Here is a 19,987-nt window from a genome sequence, read left to right on the forward strand (position 1 = left end):
ATATTGTCCAAGTGTAAGCTATCTTAGTGGGGATCGATTGGTATTGCTTTCCTCAACAAGTGGTATCCGAGCTGTGGTTAGATTAATCACAAAGATTGTTATCCAAATCTTGTTCGAAAGGTGTTTGATAAAAACCCTAAGAGGTTTAAGTTGAAATAACTTGTTGAAGATGAATCATTCTGTAAACACTCGCATGACTAGTCTAAATAGAGGTAACTACACTATTTGGAAAGCCAAGATGGTAGACTTGCTTTATTACAAGGACTTGGCACAACCCATTCAGAATGGAGGAGTAAAACTAGATGCAATAGTCGCGGTTGAGTGGAGCAAACTTGATAGAAAAGCTATTGGGTATATTTGATAGTAGATTGACGATAATGTCTTCCATCATGTATCCCAAGAGAGTACCACTTTTGGCTTGTGAAAGAAACTCAAAGACCTCTATGAGAGGAAGTAGCAGGCAACAAAGTATTACTCATTAAGAAGTTTGCTAACTCGAAGTAAAAAAAAGGTTCTTCAATGTCTGAGCATCTTAATGACATACAAAATACCATCAATCAGCTGCATTTGATGAAGATTCATATGGGTGATGAAGTTAAGGCTTTGTTACTATTAAACTCTCTACCCGACAGTTGAGAGACTTTGACAGTTTTTCTTAGTGGAGCTGCTACGGATGGAATCATTTCAATGGAAATGGTTACCGGGGCATTGTTGAATGAGGAGACAAGATGGGGTTCATGAAGCAGCTTCTCTCACTCAGAGATCTTTGTCATAGAGAAGCGGGAGAAAGCCATCTCATTCTAGAGGTGATGACAAAAGTAAATCTAGGGGTGAACCTAAAACTCCTAAGGCAGAGAGACAATGTTACTATTGTGCCACTAAGGGTCACTTCAGGTATGAATGTAGAACACTGAAGAGGGATGCGAATAATAATTGTGCACATGAAGACATGGTAAAGAGGAACAGGAGCACAAGCCGAGATACTACCGAAATAGATAATAATCTAGTGAGGATTGTGTCAGATTATGGTGAGTGCTGTGTTAGTACCTCATATCAGGATACAGAATGGGTGATAGATACCAGATCGTCCTATCACATCTCACCGCATAAGAGTTTCTTCACTACCTACAAATGTGGTGAATTTGGTGAAGTGAAGATGGGTAACAGTGGAGTCTTAAAAATTATAGACATTGATGATGTTTATGTAGAAACCAATGTCGGTTACACCTTGACACTCAAGGATGTAAGACATGTCCCTGACATTCGGCTAAGCCTAATTTCCGTTAGGAAGTTAGATGATGATAGTTTCCAGAGCTTGTTTGGCAATGGGGTATGGAAACTAAGTAAATGTTCCTTTATGGTAGCCAAAGGGAAGAAGAGTTGCTCACTTTACAAGACATAATCTAGTTTGTGTAAAGCAGAACGTTAAATGCGGCATAAGAAGAAGTTTCCACCGAACTATGGCATAAGAGATTGTGTCACATGGGAGAGAAAGGCATGAAAGTTCTTGCCAAACAAACGGCCTTGCCAAATATCAAAGGTACACATTTAAATAGATGCATTCATTGTTTGGTTGGAAAGCAACACAGGGTGTATTTCCAAAGTTCCCCTCTCACCGAATGGAGAATGTCCTTGAGCTAGTCCACACATAGCTATGTGGTCCTATGAAAGTGAAGTCCCACGGGGGAGCTTTGTGTAGGAACCGTTATGGTTTCCCCGAATGATTTACTACGAATCGCGAAACACCCACGCGTAGCGGAATAAGGGGTGTCATGGTTTGGTTAGAAATTTACCTTTAGATCGGCTTCTTGATATCTCTAAGAATCCAATAGCTATGAGATTAGCAACCACCTCTTGATCTTCTGTTGTATTCCTTTCAATAGATTGGACATTGTGTGGGCAACGATCTACTAACTCCCTTCTTTCTCACAAAGCTAGCTAGAACCAATTTTGGATCTATCTTTTCTTGCCTCTCTTTTCAATCCAGATGAATAGTAAAAAATGGCCAGAAGAGAAGGGTTTCTATTTATAGGCTACAACAGGGACCATGAGGAGAAATTAGGGTTGGGCCTCCTGACGGGCTTGGGCTTCCCATGTTCGCCCAGAACACACGGCCCAAGTCCGTCAACAAATGGCTTATTTCACTAAAGGCCATTGTTGCACTACCGCCCTAATCCCAAATTACGTGTGATGTTTATGGGCTCCATATTATATGCTCGTTGATCTCCCCGTGTTTAAGATATCGAATGTCTGTTGATTAAGTCAAGTTATTGACAACTACATTAATTAACTTCTTATGTCCTTGAGTAGTACCACTCAACCTCATTGTCATATCGGATTAAATCCACCTGCAGGGCTTACATGACAATCCTTATGAGCTTCTCAAGGGGACATCATCAACCCGACTTCCTGCGGGTCACAGATTCCTTCTATAATCAACAACACACTTTACATACAATGTCATTACCCAATCTATCGAGTTTGTTGATTCACAAATGAATCTCACTCATTGATGATTTAAAGCAATGTACAATGCACGTAAGTGCCCGTTATTATATCCGGATTAAGAGGACAAACATCCATAATAATAGAGGTGTTTGTTCTCTTAAATAGTTAGTATAAAGAGAAAACAACCTTACTTGGTCATGTTCAATACACACAAAGTGTACTAGTGTAATCCTATAGTCAACATAGATTAATACCAGATTATACTACAACCATACCAATGATTTGTCCAAATCCATTTAGGTTGTGAACATTTACTTATACTTTATAAGGTACTGATGATATGGTCTTCTATGTGTCACCACACACCATATCATCTACAATATAAAGTATTAGACACATGCATATAACTAATAACATATACAATATGCATAACATTTGCCCATATGATTTTCATTTAAAATATAAATAATTAGAGTTAATACAAAAGTAATGCTTTTAGTATATAACCCTATCACTTTGTACTTCTTGACTTTCATTGATGATGCGTCAAGAAAGATATGGGCATATAGTCTGAAGACTAAAGATGAAGTTTTAAGTATGTTCAAGAATTTTCATAGCATGGTCAAGAAATAGACATGGAAGCCTTTGAAGTGTATTCGTTCAGATAATGGAGGAGAGTACATTGGGCCGTTTGAAGAGTATTACAAGAGTCATGGGATTCATCATGAGCAGACAGTTCCCAAGACACAACAACAAAATAGTATAGCTGAGAGAATGAACCATACCATTGTAGAGAGGATGAGATACATATTGTCTCACTCTAAGTTACTAAGGAGTTACTAGGTAGAAGCAATGCACACAGCTGAACATGTGATCAACCTATCGCTTTCGAAGCCTCTAAATAGTGATTATCCAAAGAGAGTATAGTCAGGCAAAGATGTTGATTATGGATACTTGAGGGTATTTGGGTGTAGAGAATTTTTTCATATTCCCAAGGATGAGACATCAAAGCTTGATGACAAAGTCAAGCAGTGCATTTTTCTGGGTTATGGGGATGAGAAGTTTGGTTACAAACTTTATGATCCGATCAACAAGAAGGTAATCCGAAGTCGAGTTATTGTGTTCTTGGAAGACCAAACAATAGTAGACTTTGAGGATGGTGAGAAGGTAGAAGCTTTCATTGATGATCTTGTTGATTTAAAACCAAGAGTTACTACTGTGAAACGAAATGCATAAAACCATGGGTTTGAGGCTCATGATGATGATCATATTGCTTATGATGTGATTGAACCTATTGAGATAGAAGATGCAAAAGAAGTGCATGAACCACCACTTGAGCAAGCAGATGTGCATCTTCCTGAGCCACAAAAAGATGAGGTGAGGAGATTCAAGAGAGAGAGACAAGCTTCAACCAGGTATCCACCACATACGTATGTTTTACTATCTGATGGTAGAGAACTTATGTACTATTAAGAGGCTCTTAAAGGTACAGACAAGGAGAAGTGGTTGAACGCAATGCAAGATGAGATGAGTTCTTTGCATAAGAATCACACTTATGACTTAGTTGAGAAACTGAAAGAAAAAAAAGTTCTCAAGAATAAGTAGATCTTCAAAGTCAAGCATGAGGAGAATAATCCACATCCAAGGCACAAAGCTCGTCTTGTTGTGAAGGGATTTGGTCAAATGAAAGGTATTGACTTTGATGAAATTTTCTCTCTTGTAGTTAAGATGACTTCTATCAGGGTGGTATTGGGTTTGGGCTTAAGTATGAACCTAGAGGTTGAGTAACTAGATGTCAAGACAACTTTTCTTCATAGAGATATTGAGGAAGATGTTTACATGGACCAGCCGAGGCGTTTGAGGTCAAAGGCAAGGAGCATTTGGTATGCAAGCTAAGAAAGAGTTTGTATGGTCTAAAGTAGGCACCGAGACAGTGGTACATGAAGTTTGAGTCATTTATGGTGAAGCATGGCTACAAGAAGTCCATTTTTGATCACTGTGTGTTTGTTTAGAAATTTCCAGATGAGGATTTCATAGTGCTATTGTTATATGTGGATGATATGTTGATAGTTGGCCAAAACATCAACAAGATATCTAAGTTGAAAAAATACTTGAGTAAGTCCTTTGAGATGAATGATTTGGGTTAAGCAAAGCAGATACTTGGGATGCGGATCACTCATGACAGAAAGAGTGGGAAGTTGTGGCTTTCTCAAGAAAGCTATATTGAGAAGGTGTTGAAGAGATTCAACATGGATCAAGCGAAGCCAGTCAGTTATCCGCTTGGTGGCCAGTTCTGTATGACCAAAAATATATGTCCAAAGGGTGAGCATGAGAAAAAAGAAATGCAAAAGATTCCTTATGCATCCACAGTGGGCAGCTTGATGTATGCAATAATGGTGTATACAAGACCGGATATTGCTTTCGCTGTTGGTGTTGTAAGCTGATTTTTATCAAATTCGGGTAAAGAGCATTGGGAAGGTGTTAAGTGGGTATTGAGATATCTCAATGGCACTTCCAAGGCGTGTTTATGTGTTTAGTGGAAGTAAGACCTTACTTGAAGGCTACACAAATACAGACATGGTAGGTGATGTTGACTTGATGAAGTCCACTTTTGGTTATTTGTTTATTTTTGTAGGGGGAGCAGTTTCTTGGCAATCAAAGTTGCAAAAGTGTGTTGCTCTCTCTACTACAAAAGCTGAGTATATTGCAGCTACAGAGTGTTGTAAAGAGATGTTATGGATGAAGAGGTTCTTCAATGAACTAGGGCTAAAGCATAAACAATTTGTGGTTCTGTGTGACAGTCAGAGCGCCATCCATTTAAGCAAGAATTCGAGTTTTTATTCTAGATCCAAGCACATATATGTGTGTTATCATTGGATTAGAGAAGTTCTCAAAGAGAAACAATTATGCATTGAGAATATTCATACCGACAAGAACGGGTCGGATATGATGACCAAAGTTTTTGCAGAAAAGCAAGTTTAATGTTTGTTGTGCTACCACCGGAATTACAGCACACTCCTCTTGTTAATTTGGAAATTCGTAGAAGTATCCCCCCTCATGGCTAGGGAGGGGGAGATTGTTGGGTGTTATCCCTCACATGAGGAAGATTGGGAAAACCAAGGATCGGAGATGTTGTTTTTGGGTAAAAAAAGGTACTGTTCATGTGAAGAGAAGAAGGCACATGCGCTCGAGTTGGCCTTGCCTAAGGCGCTCCCACACCCTTGCTTGAGAAAAGAAGATAGTTTTTGTTTTTTCCTTTTCGCGAAACATGTTACTAGAAGTTGGGATAGAAGGAGGCGCGCACGCGCCCTTGCCTATACATACCGATTTTTTATTTTGCTACAGTGAACCGATATTTCATAGACGCACCGAAATTTCAGATTACTATAAAATCAAAGCTAGGTTTTTAGTAATGAGAAGTCTTGAATAGAAACCCAATTTTGCGAGCAACCAAAATTGAGAGAAAACCTTTGCAAAGAGAAAAAGTTTGTAAGGAGAGAGATCTAGTAAGTTTGGAGAGACTTGAGAGGAGTGATAGTAATCTTCCTAGCTTTCCACACTTATAAAATGATTTGCTCTTGTGAAAGTAGACATCATTAGCCGAACCACGTTACATCTTGTGTCTCATTGTAGTAAGTTACTTTATATTGTTATTGTTTGTTTGTGATAGCTAATTTCATAGCTTAGGTTGTGGTTGTTGGTTGTAGTGAAAATTTAAATTTTTAGGTTGGAGTAGTAGATTGTCCAGGTACAAACTATTTTAGTGGGGATCGATTGGTATCGTTTTCCCCAACAGTATAGTGACATGTGAGTGTGACTGGTAGCTGCTTGGTGAGTGGCCTATAGCAGCTACTAATCACTTGGTAGTTGCCTTGATAACTAGTTTTGTAAATTTTCATTTATAGTAAAAGTAACAAACCTTCAATATACGAAAGTAAAACTTTCATGGAGGCTAAAGAGACAATGAATTCTAAACTTAATGAACTAATAATCACATGAAATGTAACTTAATAATTTAAAAGATAATTGTATGAACTAAATAAAATGGAGTGAATACTTACCTGTCCATATTCATATATATAGTCATAAACTAGCAATTCAACAAAAACTAACAATGATACTCTAGTTTGCAAACATTAGTTATTACTAACTCTATGATTTTAAGTTTTAACTAATCAAATTGCAACCTAATACAAAGTCTAAACTAAACCCTACATACGAGCGCATAAATAAGAATTAAAAATCATCGACTACGATCGAAATCGACCCCATTGGTATTGTTCATGCATGTCCTCATGTCAATACAATCAACCAACATCAACTAACACAATGAATCATAAACTTAAATACATAAAAGAACAATAACTATTCAACTTCAAATTCATAGCTATACAAAAACTCCATTAAAAACATGTCTAAACACTTCAAAACAAATGGATTTTGTATGGCTATCAGAACATAATGATAAGGTAGTGTCTACATCATGATTTCTACTCAAAATATCAATTCTAAATGATGAAAAATGAAGAAAAAGAAAAGAACACGAAAATTTCAGCAAACTCACCACTTAAAGCTTTGATTTCATCACTCAAATCAATACCAAAGCAATCTTAATCATTTAGAGAACTTAATTCAATCTATTTTAAACAAAACCCCTCAAAAAGAGAGAAATATCAATTATAGAAGTCTCTACTTTAATATATAGATAATAAAAGTAGATGACCATGATCGGAAAAATTAAGTCGAAGCTACTTAATTATGAAAGAGAAAAGGAATTGCTTGGTACGTACATGCATCTATATATGTCAAACACACATAATATATATAGACTAGGAAATACCTATTGTCTCATTGTCTGGTGTGCATTATTAACTAGTACAGTTCCGTATTAACACGCCATTCATGTCCATAGAGATATTAGCTTTAGATGTCCAACTCTTAGAAGAGATTAGTTGGCAACTTCTAGGTGGGAGTCGGTTCATCAGTCATCAGCTTATCCTGATACAAAATAAAATAAAATAATAATAAAGTGATAATTCTAGTCCCAGTTTACCATATGAGATATTGAGAGAAAATATTTAAAAAAATGATTTTCATAGATCAAAAGATATACCATAATCATTCACCGTCTGCAGTGGCAGCCACGCCTATGTACTCCGGCTTGGCTCCATAATTTCCTGTAATCCTGAACTCAAAACAAAATACAATGAACAAAATGTTAGAGGCAAAATGAAATAAAGTAATATTCACAAATTAGAAAATAAGTGACAAGTATAATGACTACTAGCTTGTAGGTCGTGCATATGCACCGACTCATTTGAAAACTTGATTAATAATCATTACTATACATATAGAAATTTCTTAGCAAATTGTTTTAATAAGGAAAAGATATTCCCGTTTTAGTTGCTAATTTAACCCGTTTTAATTTTCTAACAAATCGTTTTAATTGTGTTTTAAAAACCCATTTTAATTTCCTAACAAATCGTTTTAATTGTGTTTTAAAAACCCGATTTTAGTTGGGGGAATGATCCCGTTATAAAAGTTGACTTAATTTAGAAATGTGATTCCCATTTTAATTAGAAGTGTTAATTTTTTTTTTTCAATATAAGAGAGAAATTCCCGTTTTAATAAGAGTTTTGAAAAGAAGAATAGATTCCCATTTTAAGTTGGTTTTTTTAAAGGAAAAAGAGATTCCCGTTTTAGATTGGTTTATTAAGTGGTGATGTGGAATTTTAATAGAGTTCTAAAAATACTTTTTGTAGGAGTTTTAATATTAAGACTAGAAAGTAGACCCGTGCATACGCACCGACTCTTTTAAAAATTTGCTCAACAATATATATATATATATATATAGTTTCTAACAAATCGTGGTTCATGTTTTCATCGCTAACTCGTTTTAATTTCTCAACAAATTATTTTAATTAAGTTTTAAAAACCCGTTTTTTAACTGGGGGAGAGATACCGTTTTAATAAGAGAATGATTCATGTTTTAATCAGAAGTGCTAGATTTTTATTTTTTATTTTTTTTTCTAATAGATGAAGAATTTCCATAGGATAATAATTTCTGTTTTAATTAGAAGTGCTTAAAAAAAAATTCAATAAGAGAGGAATTTCCGTTTTAATAGGAGATGATGATGTGGAATTTCAATAGAGCTCGAAAAATACTCCATTGAAAACATTTAGAATTTTTTTAGAAAATTGGGGCTACAGTTTTAGTCGCTAATCCGTTTTAATTTTGTAACAAATTATTTTAAATCAAATTTTAATTAAGTTTTAAAAACCTATTTTTTCAATTGGAAGAGAGATCATGTTTTAATAGGAGAATAATTCCCGTTTTAATTAGATATGCTAGATTTTCTCTTTTCAATAGGAGAGGAATTCCCATTTTAATAGAAGAATGATTCCCGCTTTAATTAGAAGTGCTAGAATTTGTTTTAATAGAAAATAAATTCTAGTTATAATAGGAGAGGAATTTCCGTTGTAAAAAAAAATTCATATTTTTTAAATAGGAGAGAAATTTCCGTTTTAATAGGAGATGATGTGGAATTTTAATAGAGCTTGAAAAATACCCCTTGTAGAGCTTTAATATTAAGATATAGATAGATGTATATGCAACTTTTGCAATTTGATGATAAAAGGAAAATAAAGTATGTAAAAAGGAGTGTATATATGTAACATAACGGTTCACAAATTACATTCCATATGCTTGCCACTTTCTGGGCTACTCCAAATTTTAGCTAGGAAGAATCATAAGGAGACAATGATGGATGTGGTTGCAATATGTATATGTTGTCATTATTGCATCTTCGGAAATTCATGTTTCCAAAGTTTTATTTTTTAACCTAAAGTTGGGGAAACTACAATGAACAACACTTCATTAGGAGCTGAAATCCACCAAATTTAACATATTAATACACTGTCGACGAACTTACCTTCTGGGTTTTCTGAGAGGAGCGTATTCCCAATTCACACCTTCAAAATTGTAGATTAGTGGCAAACCATTTGGCCAGTAATTACTTCTCTGCTTTCAGTTAAAGGGAATATTTCAAAAGATTAGCTATGTGACCGAGACACTTAATTTGTCTTTCAAATTCTAATGTTTTCGAAAAACTTGATTCTAAAATACAAATAAAACGAGTATGCGAACCGTGGTTACGATCGGGTGTTTTTTTTCAAATATTTAAACCTCATGGGTTATAATTTAAAAAATAATATAAAAACATTAAGAGGGGTTGAATATAATTTGAGTGACGTGAATGAGGTTTTCTAAATTATTTTAAATAATAAATTATTTTAAATAATATGAAGCTAATTCTAATTTCAATAAAGTGAGAGAGTTTTTGGTAAATTGTTTAAAAAAGAGGGAGCTGATTAGAATAATTAAGGGAGGTGGTTCTAAAATCATAAAATAGAGAGATTACAAATACACAGTTCGGTTGAAAAAATTTCTGCTTTCAGTTAAAGGGAATATTTCAAAAGATTAGCTATGTGACCGAGACACTTAATTTGTCTTTCAAATTCTAATGTTTTCGAAAAACTTGATTCTAAAATACAAATAAAACGAGTATGCGAACCGTGCTACGCATCGGTGTTTTTTCAAATATTTAAACCTGTCAGTTATAATTTAAAAAATAATATAAAAACATTAAGAGGGGTTGAATATAATTTGAGTGACGTGAATGAGGTTTTCTAAATTATTTTAAATAATAAATTATTTTAAATAATAAATTATTTTAAATAATATGAAGCTAATTCTAATTTCAATAAAGTGAGAGAGTTTTTGGTAAATTGTTTAAAAAAGAGGGAGCTGATTAGAATAATTAAGGGAGGTGGTTCTAAAATCATAAAATAGAGAGATTACAAATACACAGTTCGGTTGAAAAAATTTCCTCCTAAACATCCGGCTATCATATAGTGTAGAGAAGAGCAAATAGCGCAGATTGATGATAAATATTTAAAAAAAAAAAAGTTGCATAAAACATATGATGTGTTGGTAGTCATCACGCACCTGCCGGTTGACCACGAGTGCCTCCGTCTTATCCCTTCCCTATGGTAAATGGTCATAAATATTAGGATCTTATTTCCTGATTGTATTGTTCAAAAAATAAGAATAAGAATAAGCTAAGATAAAATTGCTTGGAGCATGTAAATGGTAAAACTCTAGACCTTAAAGACGTAAATGACAATAAAACTACACCTTTGGTTCAGCATGACTCGCCATAACAATAGACCTCTCTTCCTGATCAACTTGATTTTGAGTTCGAGAAATATAGTTGTGCTGGGGATTGTTGTTCCCACTTCCAGCATTCTGATTAATAAATAACAAAAACCTTAAGTTATCTCAGCTCGCGCGATGGTGCTAATGGGAAGATACACCAAAAGTTTGCTAATACATAAGCTTGAATTAGGATATGCCAAAAGACAATGTAAAAGATCAGAAGAGATAATAATACTACTCCATTTCTTCTAGGCACCGCTACGGGTTGAATAAGCAAAGGTACCATCTCACAGTCGGGCCTTCCCTGTGATCATTAACTTTAAGTTTTAGATAGAAACCATTCATGTACTCAACATTGATTCCATATATAACTTACCATTACAGAGTTGTTCATTACTATCTTGAGATGTTGATTTTTATTAGTTTGAGGAACGTCTGCTACTGTCAGGGAATTGTTCGTACTTCTTGGTTGCTGATAAGAAACAAAAGTACTAATGTTACCTACCACAAAAACGCACGACCCCATGATAATCTTTGGTTACCTACCAATCTAGGGCCACGTACAATCCCATTATCCTGCAGGTTTTGGGAACTTGTCATATTTGACACTTGGTAATCGTTTTCAATGCAAACTCCATTCCTTAGTCTTCCTCCCTGTAATATTAACTCAAATTCTCTAATTAAGCAATTTTATGCAATGAGATGCTGCTAGTTAAGAAGTTCATTAGTTTACAATACTAGTACATAATTATTAAGCGCTTGAAATGTTGGCAGGAATGAGATACCCGAATCCTTTGCATTCTAGACGAGATTTCTCCTGGATTCAAAGACCCAAAGTTTAGCAACGTGGTGTCGTGTGAACTACTTCTGGAACTTTCGTATTTGCCAGATTGTACATAAGGACCGGCCGGTATAGTTTCCATCATGTCAGTTGAAGTACCTCTCATTGATCTTGAGTTCAAATTGGAAAATGTGGACTCGTAGTTAGTACGTACTCCGGTTATTTCATTAGTCATTTTAAGGTAAAACAACAAAAGTTCAATGTAGACATAAATTTTTCAACAAACATTATAAAAGAGAAAACTACCTAGTGCTAGCTTCCTTCAAATAGTGTATATTGAAAATGTTGATGCATGATAAAAGATAGACCTGTGTAACCCCTGCCTAGGGTAAGACTGGATGGCGTATTCGTTGACATTTCCATGCCTTATGCTATCAGTGTTTCCTCGGCCCTGTTCGCGGTTAAGAGTAAGATTTGTATTATGTTACTTAGAACATCTCTAGGTAGTGGTAGCATACTCTTCATATTTGAAGAAAAAGTTTGAAGAAGTTGGCCGCAAATTTCGACCAATTCTAGGTGGTCACAAATATTGACCGCAAATGCAATTGTAGACTCTACCATGCTTATTGGTGTTAGTGCTTGGCCGTACATTATTACAATGTAAGCCCCAAGTTGAAAAAAAACTCGCGACATTCCCAATCGTGCACCAAATTGAAAAAGTAAAAAAAATAACTTGCGCAACATTAGTAGTGGCGCTAGTACCACCATCGGGCGTGGTCTTTAGTCAAAATAAAAAAAAAAAAGTGGAGCGACATTACTATTGTCGCCCGCATCCGATCCAAATTGTCAAATTTATAATAAGAATCGAACAAGCGGTGATCGACCATAAATGCAGCCACCTAGAGATGGAATTCCAAAATATTCGAACTTTTTTCTTCAAATATGAAGAAAAAGACAGGTTATATTACCACCTAGAAATGCTCTTAGCTTATAGATATAATTTTTTTTTTTAAAGATACACCTCTTTCCTTTTTCTTTTTAGGGTTTTACCTCAATGTTTGGTTGCTCGAGTAAGTGGAAAAATTCACGAAAACTCAAAAAATAAAAATTATGTCAATATTTGATAACCACAATTTTAATATTGTAATCTAGAATGAAAAGCTATAGTTATAGTACTCTTCTCTCCATCTGAAGTCCTTTCAGTAGTTTAGATCTTCTACAATTTAGCTACAACAATGGAGGAAGCTGGAAGCTTGGTTCTTTAAGATTTTGTTGGCATTTCCTGTACAAAGCACACAAGAAAATGAATGAACCCTATATGACGTATACCATTCAACCATACATTTATATTTTGACAGAATTGCATTGCAGAAAAGTAAGCTTCTTTTCGATGTAGGGGCCGTTTGGCAGCCACTATTATAATCCATTTTATACCAAATAATCTATTATTGTTCCTATAATTGATTTTGGATATGTAATAATTTTTAGGAATTATTATATTATCTCATTCTCAAAAATAGATAATCTATTAAAAAAAAAAAAAAACTTATGCAGGATGATTTTGGACACACCCATAAAAAGACTCAAATACCCCAACTTTAAAATAAATAAATAATTTTTTTAGAAACGTTTATGTTCCTAAATTACCATTTTTTTTATATTTGGTGTACCCAAGACAAAACAAGTCATTTATATTTGATGAAAATTTTTGATGCTTCAACAAATTTAACCATAATTACACCATATAGGGGTTTATTTCCACTAATCCATTTTAAAGAATAATAGCATGAACTAGTTTAAGCTATGAACTTCAGAGTAAAAATAAATCCAAATCATAATATGACATTGTTTTGAATTAGTGTACGTTTCTGTACCGTGCTGCATTTATGAATTGCAAGCTAAGACTGGGCAGATGATAAAGCTAAAGGTTGTAGTTTAGTCTATTTGTTTGAAATTGGAAGCAACATGAACCCAAAGCCTCTAGAAAAAGATTGTCGAAAAAAATGTCATGCGTTATTGTTGTTGTTGCCTATTGGAAATACCCCAAATTAATTTGGGATATATTATTGGATTGAGGCGGTTATTAGGGTATGACAAAAAATTTAGTTAATTATGAGAAAAAATAAATGTTTTGTACTATGAACTTTGTTGTTTTTATCAATTTAGGCCAAAAACCTTTTTTTTAAGCAAATTGGGCAATTTTTTTTTTCCACTTTAGGCCATCGTTACCATTCTATTACTTCACATACTTATGATTCTATTACTTCACATACTTATGTGGCGTGCCGGATGTATATGCATCTGACCAAATGCTCATGTGGGACTATTAAAGCGCACACCTAATAAGCTAAATATTTTTACTATTTTTTCTTTTTGTTACTAGAAGAAAGTGACAAAAAGGCCTAGTATGCCATTTTATTTCTAAAATGCCACCAACTAATGTGGCCCATCCACACTTAAGTCAGTGCCACATATTGCTATGATGACCCACAATCCAACGACTGCAATTTATCTAATCCGACGGTCCTTGTTCATCTTCTTTATATAATCAGCAACCATTTACACCTCCGTCGTCCCTAATAACCCACTCCACGCACCAACATTGTTTATTAAACGCTTCATCAAAAGAAACCAATTCATCACCAAAACTATACTCCTTTAGCAACATCTCAATAGTCATTCTACTTAAAATGAAAGATGGACACAATTCACATCAGCCAAGGAATCAATTAACAACTACTTCACAATCTCAACTGACTCCACTGATCCATCAGAGGAATTCTCTTTTGAAATTCCATTTTCTTTGACCCAATAGCTCTTCCATACCAAAACTCGCTTCGTCAACATCCAACCCCTCTTCTTTAAATGCACGGTTGAATCCATTCAAATCATTTGCAATTGATAATTCAAGCAATATAGAAAATTTTCTACTTAATCTTTATATTAATTACAGATTAATTAACATTAATAAAAATCACCAACTATTGAGGGATTTTTAGCCGGTTGGGATTATATTACAATGTTTTTAATTCATGTGTTTCTAATTCACGTGCAACAAGCGTGATTTTACGATGACGACATTATGACATCATCATGCCTCATCAGCTGTTCCTAGATGTCGATTATAGCAGCGCCACATAAGCTTATGTTAAGCCACATTCACATCCATTAGTACACATCAACATTTGAAGTAATGGAAACACACCGGTGGCCTAACGTGATAGATTTTGCAAAAGGTCATGGCCCAATTTGCTCAAAAAATAGTTATTGGCCTAAATTGATAAAAACAACAAAGTTCATGATAAAAAACGTTCATTTTTTTTTTTTTCTAGTTATGGGGTATGGGAGTGTTTTTATGGGTGTGTCCAAGTCTCCAAGATGAGAAACAAGTACAATGGAGCTTTCCTCTTGAAATAAGGTACCATATTTTCTTTTCGCTTTTTAGTTTTTGGTAATTGTTTTTTTTTCCATTTTTGTGTTAGTCATTAAATCATAAATTGATTTGTATTTAGCTGTTTGGCATCATTTATTCCATAAAGGCTTATGTCAAAATCATTTATCTTAAAAATTGATTTCATACATGAAGGGGTACCGGTCTAGGCGTATAGCAACCATTATAAGAAGGAATAATTATGCTTTTAAAATTAATTATTCTAACATAAATAATATTTAGATAAACTTTTATGAAAGAAGTGATACCAAACAACAAAATACAAATCAATTATTGGTTTAATGACCAAACCAAAAATGGAAAGAGCAATTACTAAAAAGAACAATTACTAAAGAGGTTGATTACTAAAAAACCAAAAAGAATGAAAATATGACAACTCATTTGAAAAGGAAATGAAAGCTCCATAATTTTTTGTTTCTCATTTTTTAATTTTTTAATTTTAATTTTTTATTTTTTTTAAGTGGAAATTTTATTTATAATGATAACAAAATTTACAAATAATTAGGACAAACAATTATTTTGTTTTTATTTTTTTTAAAAAAATGAGGTGATGGCTTTTAAAAACTTTTACCAAACAATTTTTTTTATATCAAAAATCAATTATGGAACTCATAATAGATTATCTGTACGTTATAAAATAGATTATCGTATTGGTTGCCAAACAGCCCCGAAAATATATTAGTTAGTTTTGCTTATGATGTTGTCATATGACCCCTAAACGTGTAATACTTCTAGCTTTAAAATCCTTATTTGCTTGACAATTGAAACTTGAAAATAAAAGCCAAATAATAAATTGGTTGTCAAATTAAATAACAACCTCAATATATATGCATATTAACTATATTATAGCCAATTAATGAAATTACCAAAAGAGAAACATATATTAATTAAAAGGACGAAAAAAGAAACAATTTGCTTCTTGTCAAAATTATGTCCTCAATTTAAATTAAATACTAATAGTGGGAGATGGTAAATAAAATAAAATAAAAGTTTAAGATAGATCGAATTCATGCATAGCTTCATATCCCTGATCGAATTTATCTTTTAATCAAAATTATTGGTCAAAAGAAAATATATAACCCACCTTGGTCCCTCTCATAGGGTACATTAATCATGTATTTCTTTTTTCTAAACAAATAAAAGGAGGAAATTGTTGGCACTGCAGATCGAATAATTTGTCGGTTCACCACTTATATATTTTCCTCTTCTTTTTGTGCTTTATTTTTATTTTTAATTTTAATTTTTTTTTTTCTTTACTGCATATATGCATATAGGAATTTAATTAACATATACAATAAGAATGGTTGGCAATGTACGTACCATATGCATAAAAAAATAAATAAAATCTAACTTAGTGAAATCAATTCAAATGGAGGATAACAAAAACTACAACAATTCTGAGTCCCCATCCAACAAAACAAAACATAATGAAGTGCCAAAGATAGAGAATTTACTATCTCGGAAAGCATATTTCTAGCTCTAGGATATTTACAAGAATAATATATAAGAAGTAAGCTATCAAAAATATTTGGACAAAAACAAATTGAAACAATTCAAAGGTTTGTTAACAAAACAAGGAGGCACGGAGTTACATACTCTAAATGGAAATGAGATTCACACATTTACACACACCCTCAACTTTTCAAGAAATGAATCAATCACGCATATAGAAGACTTGGCCGAAAAAAATGGACAAAACTACATATACAAACTATAATTTCAATCAGATCGCCTAGCTAGACTTGTTTTGTGTGTGTGGAAGACGTTTCCCTTCCCACCTAGCAAAGGCAATCGGCTCTTAGAGCATAAGTTCAAATTTCTTATACTTAATTAAGAGATCGTACCCTAGCAAATAACCTACTAAAAGCAATATACTACTACTAAAATGAGCAGATTTAATGAATCCCAGATGTGTTCAAACATTAAAAGAAGATGAGGGGATGATTGAAACTTTGGGATGACAGAAACTTACTTGTTTACTAGAGAGGTGAGGGGATCCTTGCAGTGAGCACCTGAATGGGCCTTTGAGAGACGAAATTTATAGGCAAAAAGGATAAAGGTGTGGAGTTAATGCAGATTCCCTTCATAAATGGAATTTTGTCATAATGCTACAACGTGTCAAAAATACTTAGTATTCAGATTTCAAATGGAAATTTCACGCTTTTATTGGGATTCAAATTCAGAGTAGCATTTATCATTTTATTGAATAAATCCCAGGGCATGAATAAAAATGGAAGTTTTCATGTTCAATTATTGAAAAAGAAAATTAAGCGAGTTTGTGTTTACATTGTAGAGCGCTTCTACTCAGACTTTTTCTATAACTTCTTTGGACTCCATTTTCTACGTGACATCCAAATTCCACTTTCTCTTTCCATAAATAAAAAAACAAACATAGAAATAAAATAATAATAAATAACTTACCATATTAAATAACTAAAACCATAAATAATAACAAATAAATCAGAAACTTATTTAATATTTCCACAAACAAAAAAAATATTAAGAAAAAAAAAATTAACGCAAAAAAGTTTAATCAAGTTTCATTAATTTTCTTTTCTACTATCATCTTCATCTTCACCACACACCATTCTTATATTTAGACCTTCAATGTCTAGTTCATATTTCTCCAAACATTTGTTCAACTCAATAAATAGAGAACATACAATTTTTTTTTTATCTCTTCAAAATTAATATAAACTAAAGTGATAAAAAAATAGAACTTTGTAACAAGAAATAGAAAGAGAGAGAGAAGCCGGATTGATAATGAAGAATGTAAATTTTTAGGTCATTTGTTTTTTATTTTTTATTTTTTTGGTTTGTGGAAATATAGGTAAGTTTTTTGTTATTTATTTGTTAATATATTGGGTTTTAGCAATTTAATTTAGAATAGGGCTGCCTTTGTCCTTTGAGATTGAGATGGAAAAAGGGTTAATAGAACAGTACGAGTGGAGTATTCTTGGGTTCCCAAGAAGTGTGATAATTGTAAGGCTTTTGGCCATCTCACGGACAAATGTTTCAGAGTTCCAAGAACTACAGAGCCTGCAACACACAATACCAGGGCTCCAAGAAGGGCATGGGTGCAACGTCAACAAGAAGAGGCTGGTGAGCAAGAACCAGAATCCATATCAGAAAATACTGGTAACAGCACAAATGAAGGAGTGCTTAACATTGCAACTCTAGAGGTAAACCAAATTACTACAGTGGTGACTGGGGTAGAGGAGAGCAATGGTATAGAGAAAAATGGCCCTACTGACGGAGATATATGTAATGAGATAATGATACATGGCCAAAATCAAGCTCAACCAGATATGGAGCCTGCTGCAGACAATGATGACAGAATTCTGCAGAACCTATCCGTGGTGCCTTATGTAGATAGGTTAGAGCACTTTGTCAATTCAGAAGATACTGTTGCCATGGAGGAGTTTGAGGAAGAACTGGTGGATTTTATAAGAAGAACAGAAGGTATTGGGGATGGTGAAATGTCAGAGGATGTTTTGTCAGTGGAGGAGACCCCATACTTCAGTGATAAAGTCACTGAGCCGCTGGCCATTATGGATACACCTATACAACATAAGAATGATGTGAACTGTGTTGAGACTGGACATATGACAGAGAAGGAAGGAATAGATAGCAGTAAGCTGAAAGAACAGCAGAATCCTAGTAGCAAAAAGAATGGTCATGGCAAGCGGAGTAGGAGTAGGCCCAAGGGTTCCAAAAACAAAAAAACACTAGATGATAGCCCCAATAAGTGTGTGGAATGTTCGAGGAACAAATGATGTACATAAAGCAAAGGAGATAAACAAGGTTAGAATAGAAAAGAAGATTTGTATTTTTGGTTTGTTGGAAACAAAGGTCAAGGAACAGAAGTTTGATGCTATTAGAAACATATGTTGTCCTCAATGGAGTAGTGTCAGTAATTATTCCTCTAGTGATGCTGGTAGAATATGGGTATACTGGGATCCCTTCTTAGTGTATGTCCAGAAGTTATCTGAGTCGGCTCAATACATTCATTGTAAGGTCAGATTCAAGCCTTGCAATGAAGAGTATTTACTCACAGTGGTGTATGCAAGTAATAGATTCAGCGAGAGATTGGGTCTGTGGAAAGATATTATGAATGGTGTGTGGCGGGAGACTTCAACAATATTTTATGTGCTAATGAGAGAATAAGAGGAGATTCCATGCACCCGAGAGAAGCTCCGGACTTCATCCTATGCCTTCAAAATGCAAGGGGTGATGATCTAAATTCCATTGGATTTTTCTTTACATGGTGGAATAAATCAGTTGGTATAGGAAGTATTATGTCTAGGATTGACATATGTTTGGTGAATAAAGAATGGATTACTTCATTTCCGTACACATTTGCTGAGTACCTACCTTATGGGATTTTTGATCACTCACCAATGCTCTTGAGTTGGAGTGATTATACAAGAAAAGCTCCTCCTTTTAGGTTCTGTAACTTTTGGGTGTACCAAATAGAATTCAAAGACATACTGGAGGCATTGTCACCAAGTACGGTACGGGTTTAAAACGGTATACTTGAAAAAAACTTAGTTCGTGTTTTAAACGGAACGTCTCGGGAAAAAAACGGAAAAAAAAGCGTAAAAAACGTAGGGCATTAAAAAAACGGTTTAAAAAGCGGTAAAACGGGTTTAAAACGTTTAAAATAATATAAAAGAAACGGTAAAACCGATGATAAATAATATAATAGATAAGGAGTTTGATTTTCTATAAAAGTGGGAAAAAAAAGACACATAAAATAAAAATAATAATAATACAAATGAAAGAAAATTCAAATACATGAAAGTATCAAATTATCATTACTCATCCAAATACTAGAAGTTTTAGATTCAATTGCAAAACACTATTCAAAATAAGATACTACTAATTACCAACCATAATGGCATAATTAAGTACTACAAATACGTTAATAACTTTAAAATTTTCAATTAATTATTAATAGTCTAAAGCAAAATAGAACGGTCTCAATAAGTCAATCTAACGCCACTCTTCAAAAGGTAAACTCCAAAACCCTTTTCTTTAAAAAAAAAAAAAAAAAAAGTTTTAAACGGGAGATTTTCAAAATCTCGGT

General features: G+C 33.8%; 1 protein-coding gene across 1 annotated transcript; it reads right to left on the reverse strand.

The window, feature by feature from the left end:
- Positions 1 to 7,240: 7,240 nt before the first annotated feature.
- LOC147502317 (uncharacterized) lies at positions 7,241 to 11,894 on the reverse strand. Its single transcript, XM_086603870.1, has 10 exons — positions 11,816 to 11,894; positions 11,452 to 11,617; positions 11,213 to 11,320; positions 11,043 to 11,138; positions 10,902 to 10,970; positions 10,646 to 10,756; positions 10,457 to 10,495; positions 9,381 to 9,469; positions 7,562 to 7,633; positions 7,241 to 7,446 (listed from the first exon to the last, which is right to left on the reverse strand). Exons 2-9 carry the CDS (start codon positions 11,611 to 11,613, stop codon positions 7,567 to 7,569), a joined length of 741 nt encoding a protein of 246 aa, XP_086459996.1. The 5' UTR covers positions 11,614 to 11,617; positions 11,816 to 11,894; the 3' UTR covers positions 7,241 to 7,446; positions 7,562 to 7,566.
- Between the last annotated feature and the right edge of the window lie 8,093 nt (positions 11,895 to 19,987).

This window comes from Coptis chinensis, chromosome 4 (assembly GCF_015680905.1).
Source record: "Coptis chinensis isolate HL-2020 chromosome 4, ASM1568090v1, whole genome shotgun sequence".
Taxonomy (NCBI): Eukaryota; Viridiplantae; Streptophyta; class Magnoliopsida; order Ranunculales; family Ranunculaceae; genus Coptis; species Coptis chinensis.

Coding starts and splice junctions, on each gene's coding strand:
- LOC147502317 (XM_086603870.1), bottom strand. CDS start 11,613: ATGAGAGGTACTTCAACTGACATGATGGAAACTATACCGGCCGGTCCT. Junction 9,470..10,456: donor CACTCGTGGTCAACCGGCAG/GTGCGTGATGAC, acceptor AACTGAAAGCAG/AGAAGTAATTACTGGCCAAA. Junction 7,634..9,380: donor CCTCTCAGAAAACCCAGAAG/GTAAGTTCGTCG, acceptor TTTTGAGTTCAG/GATTACAGGAAATTATGGAG.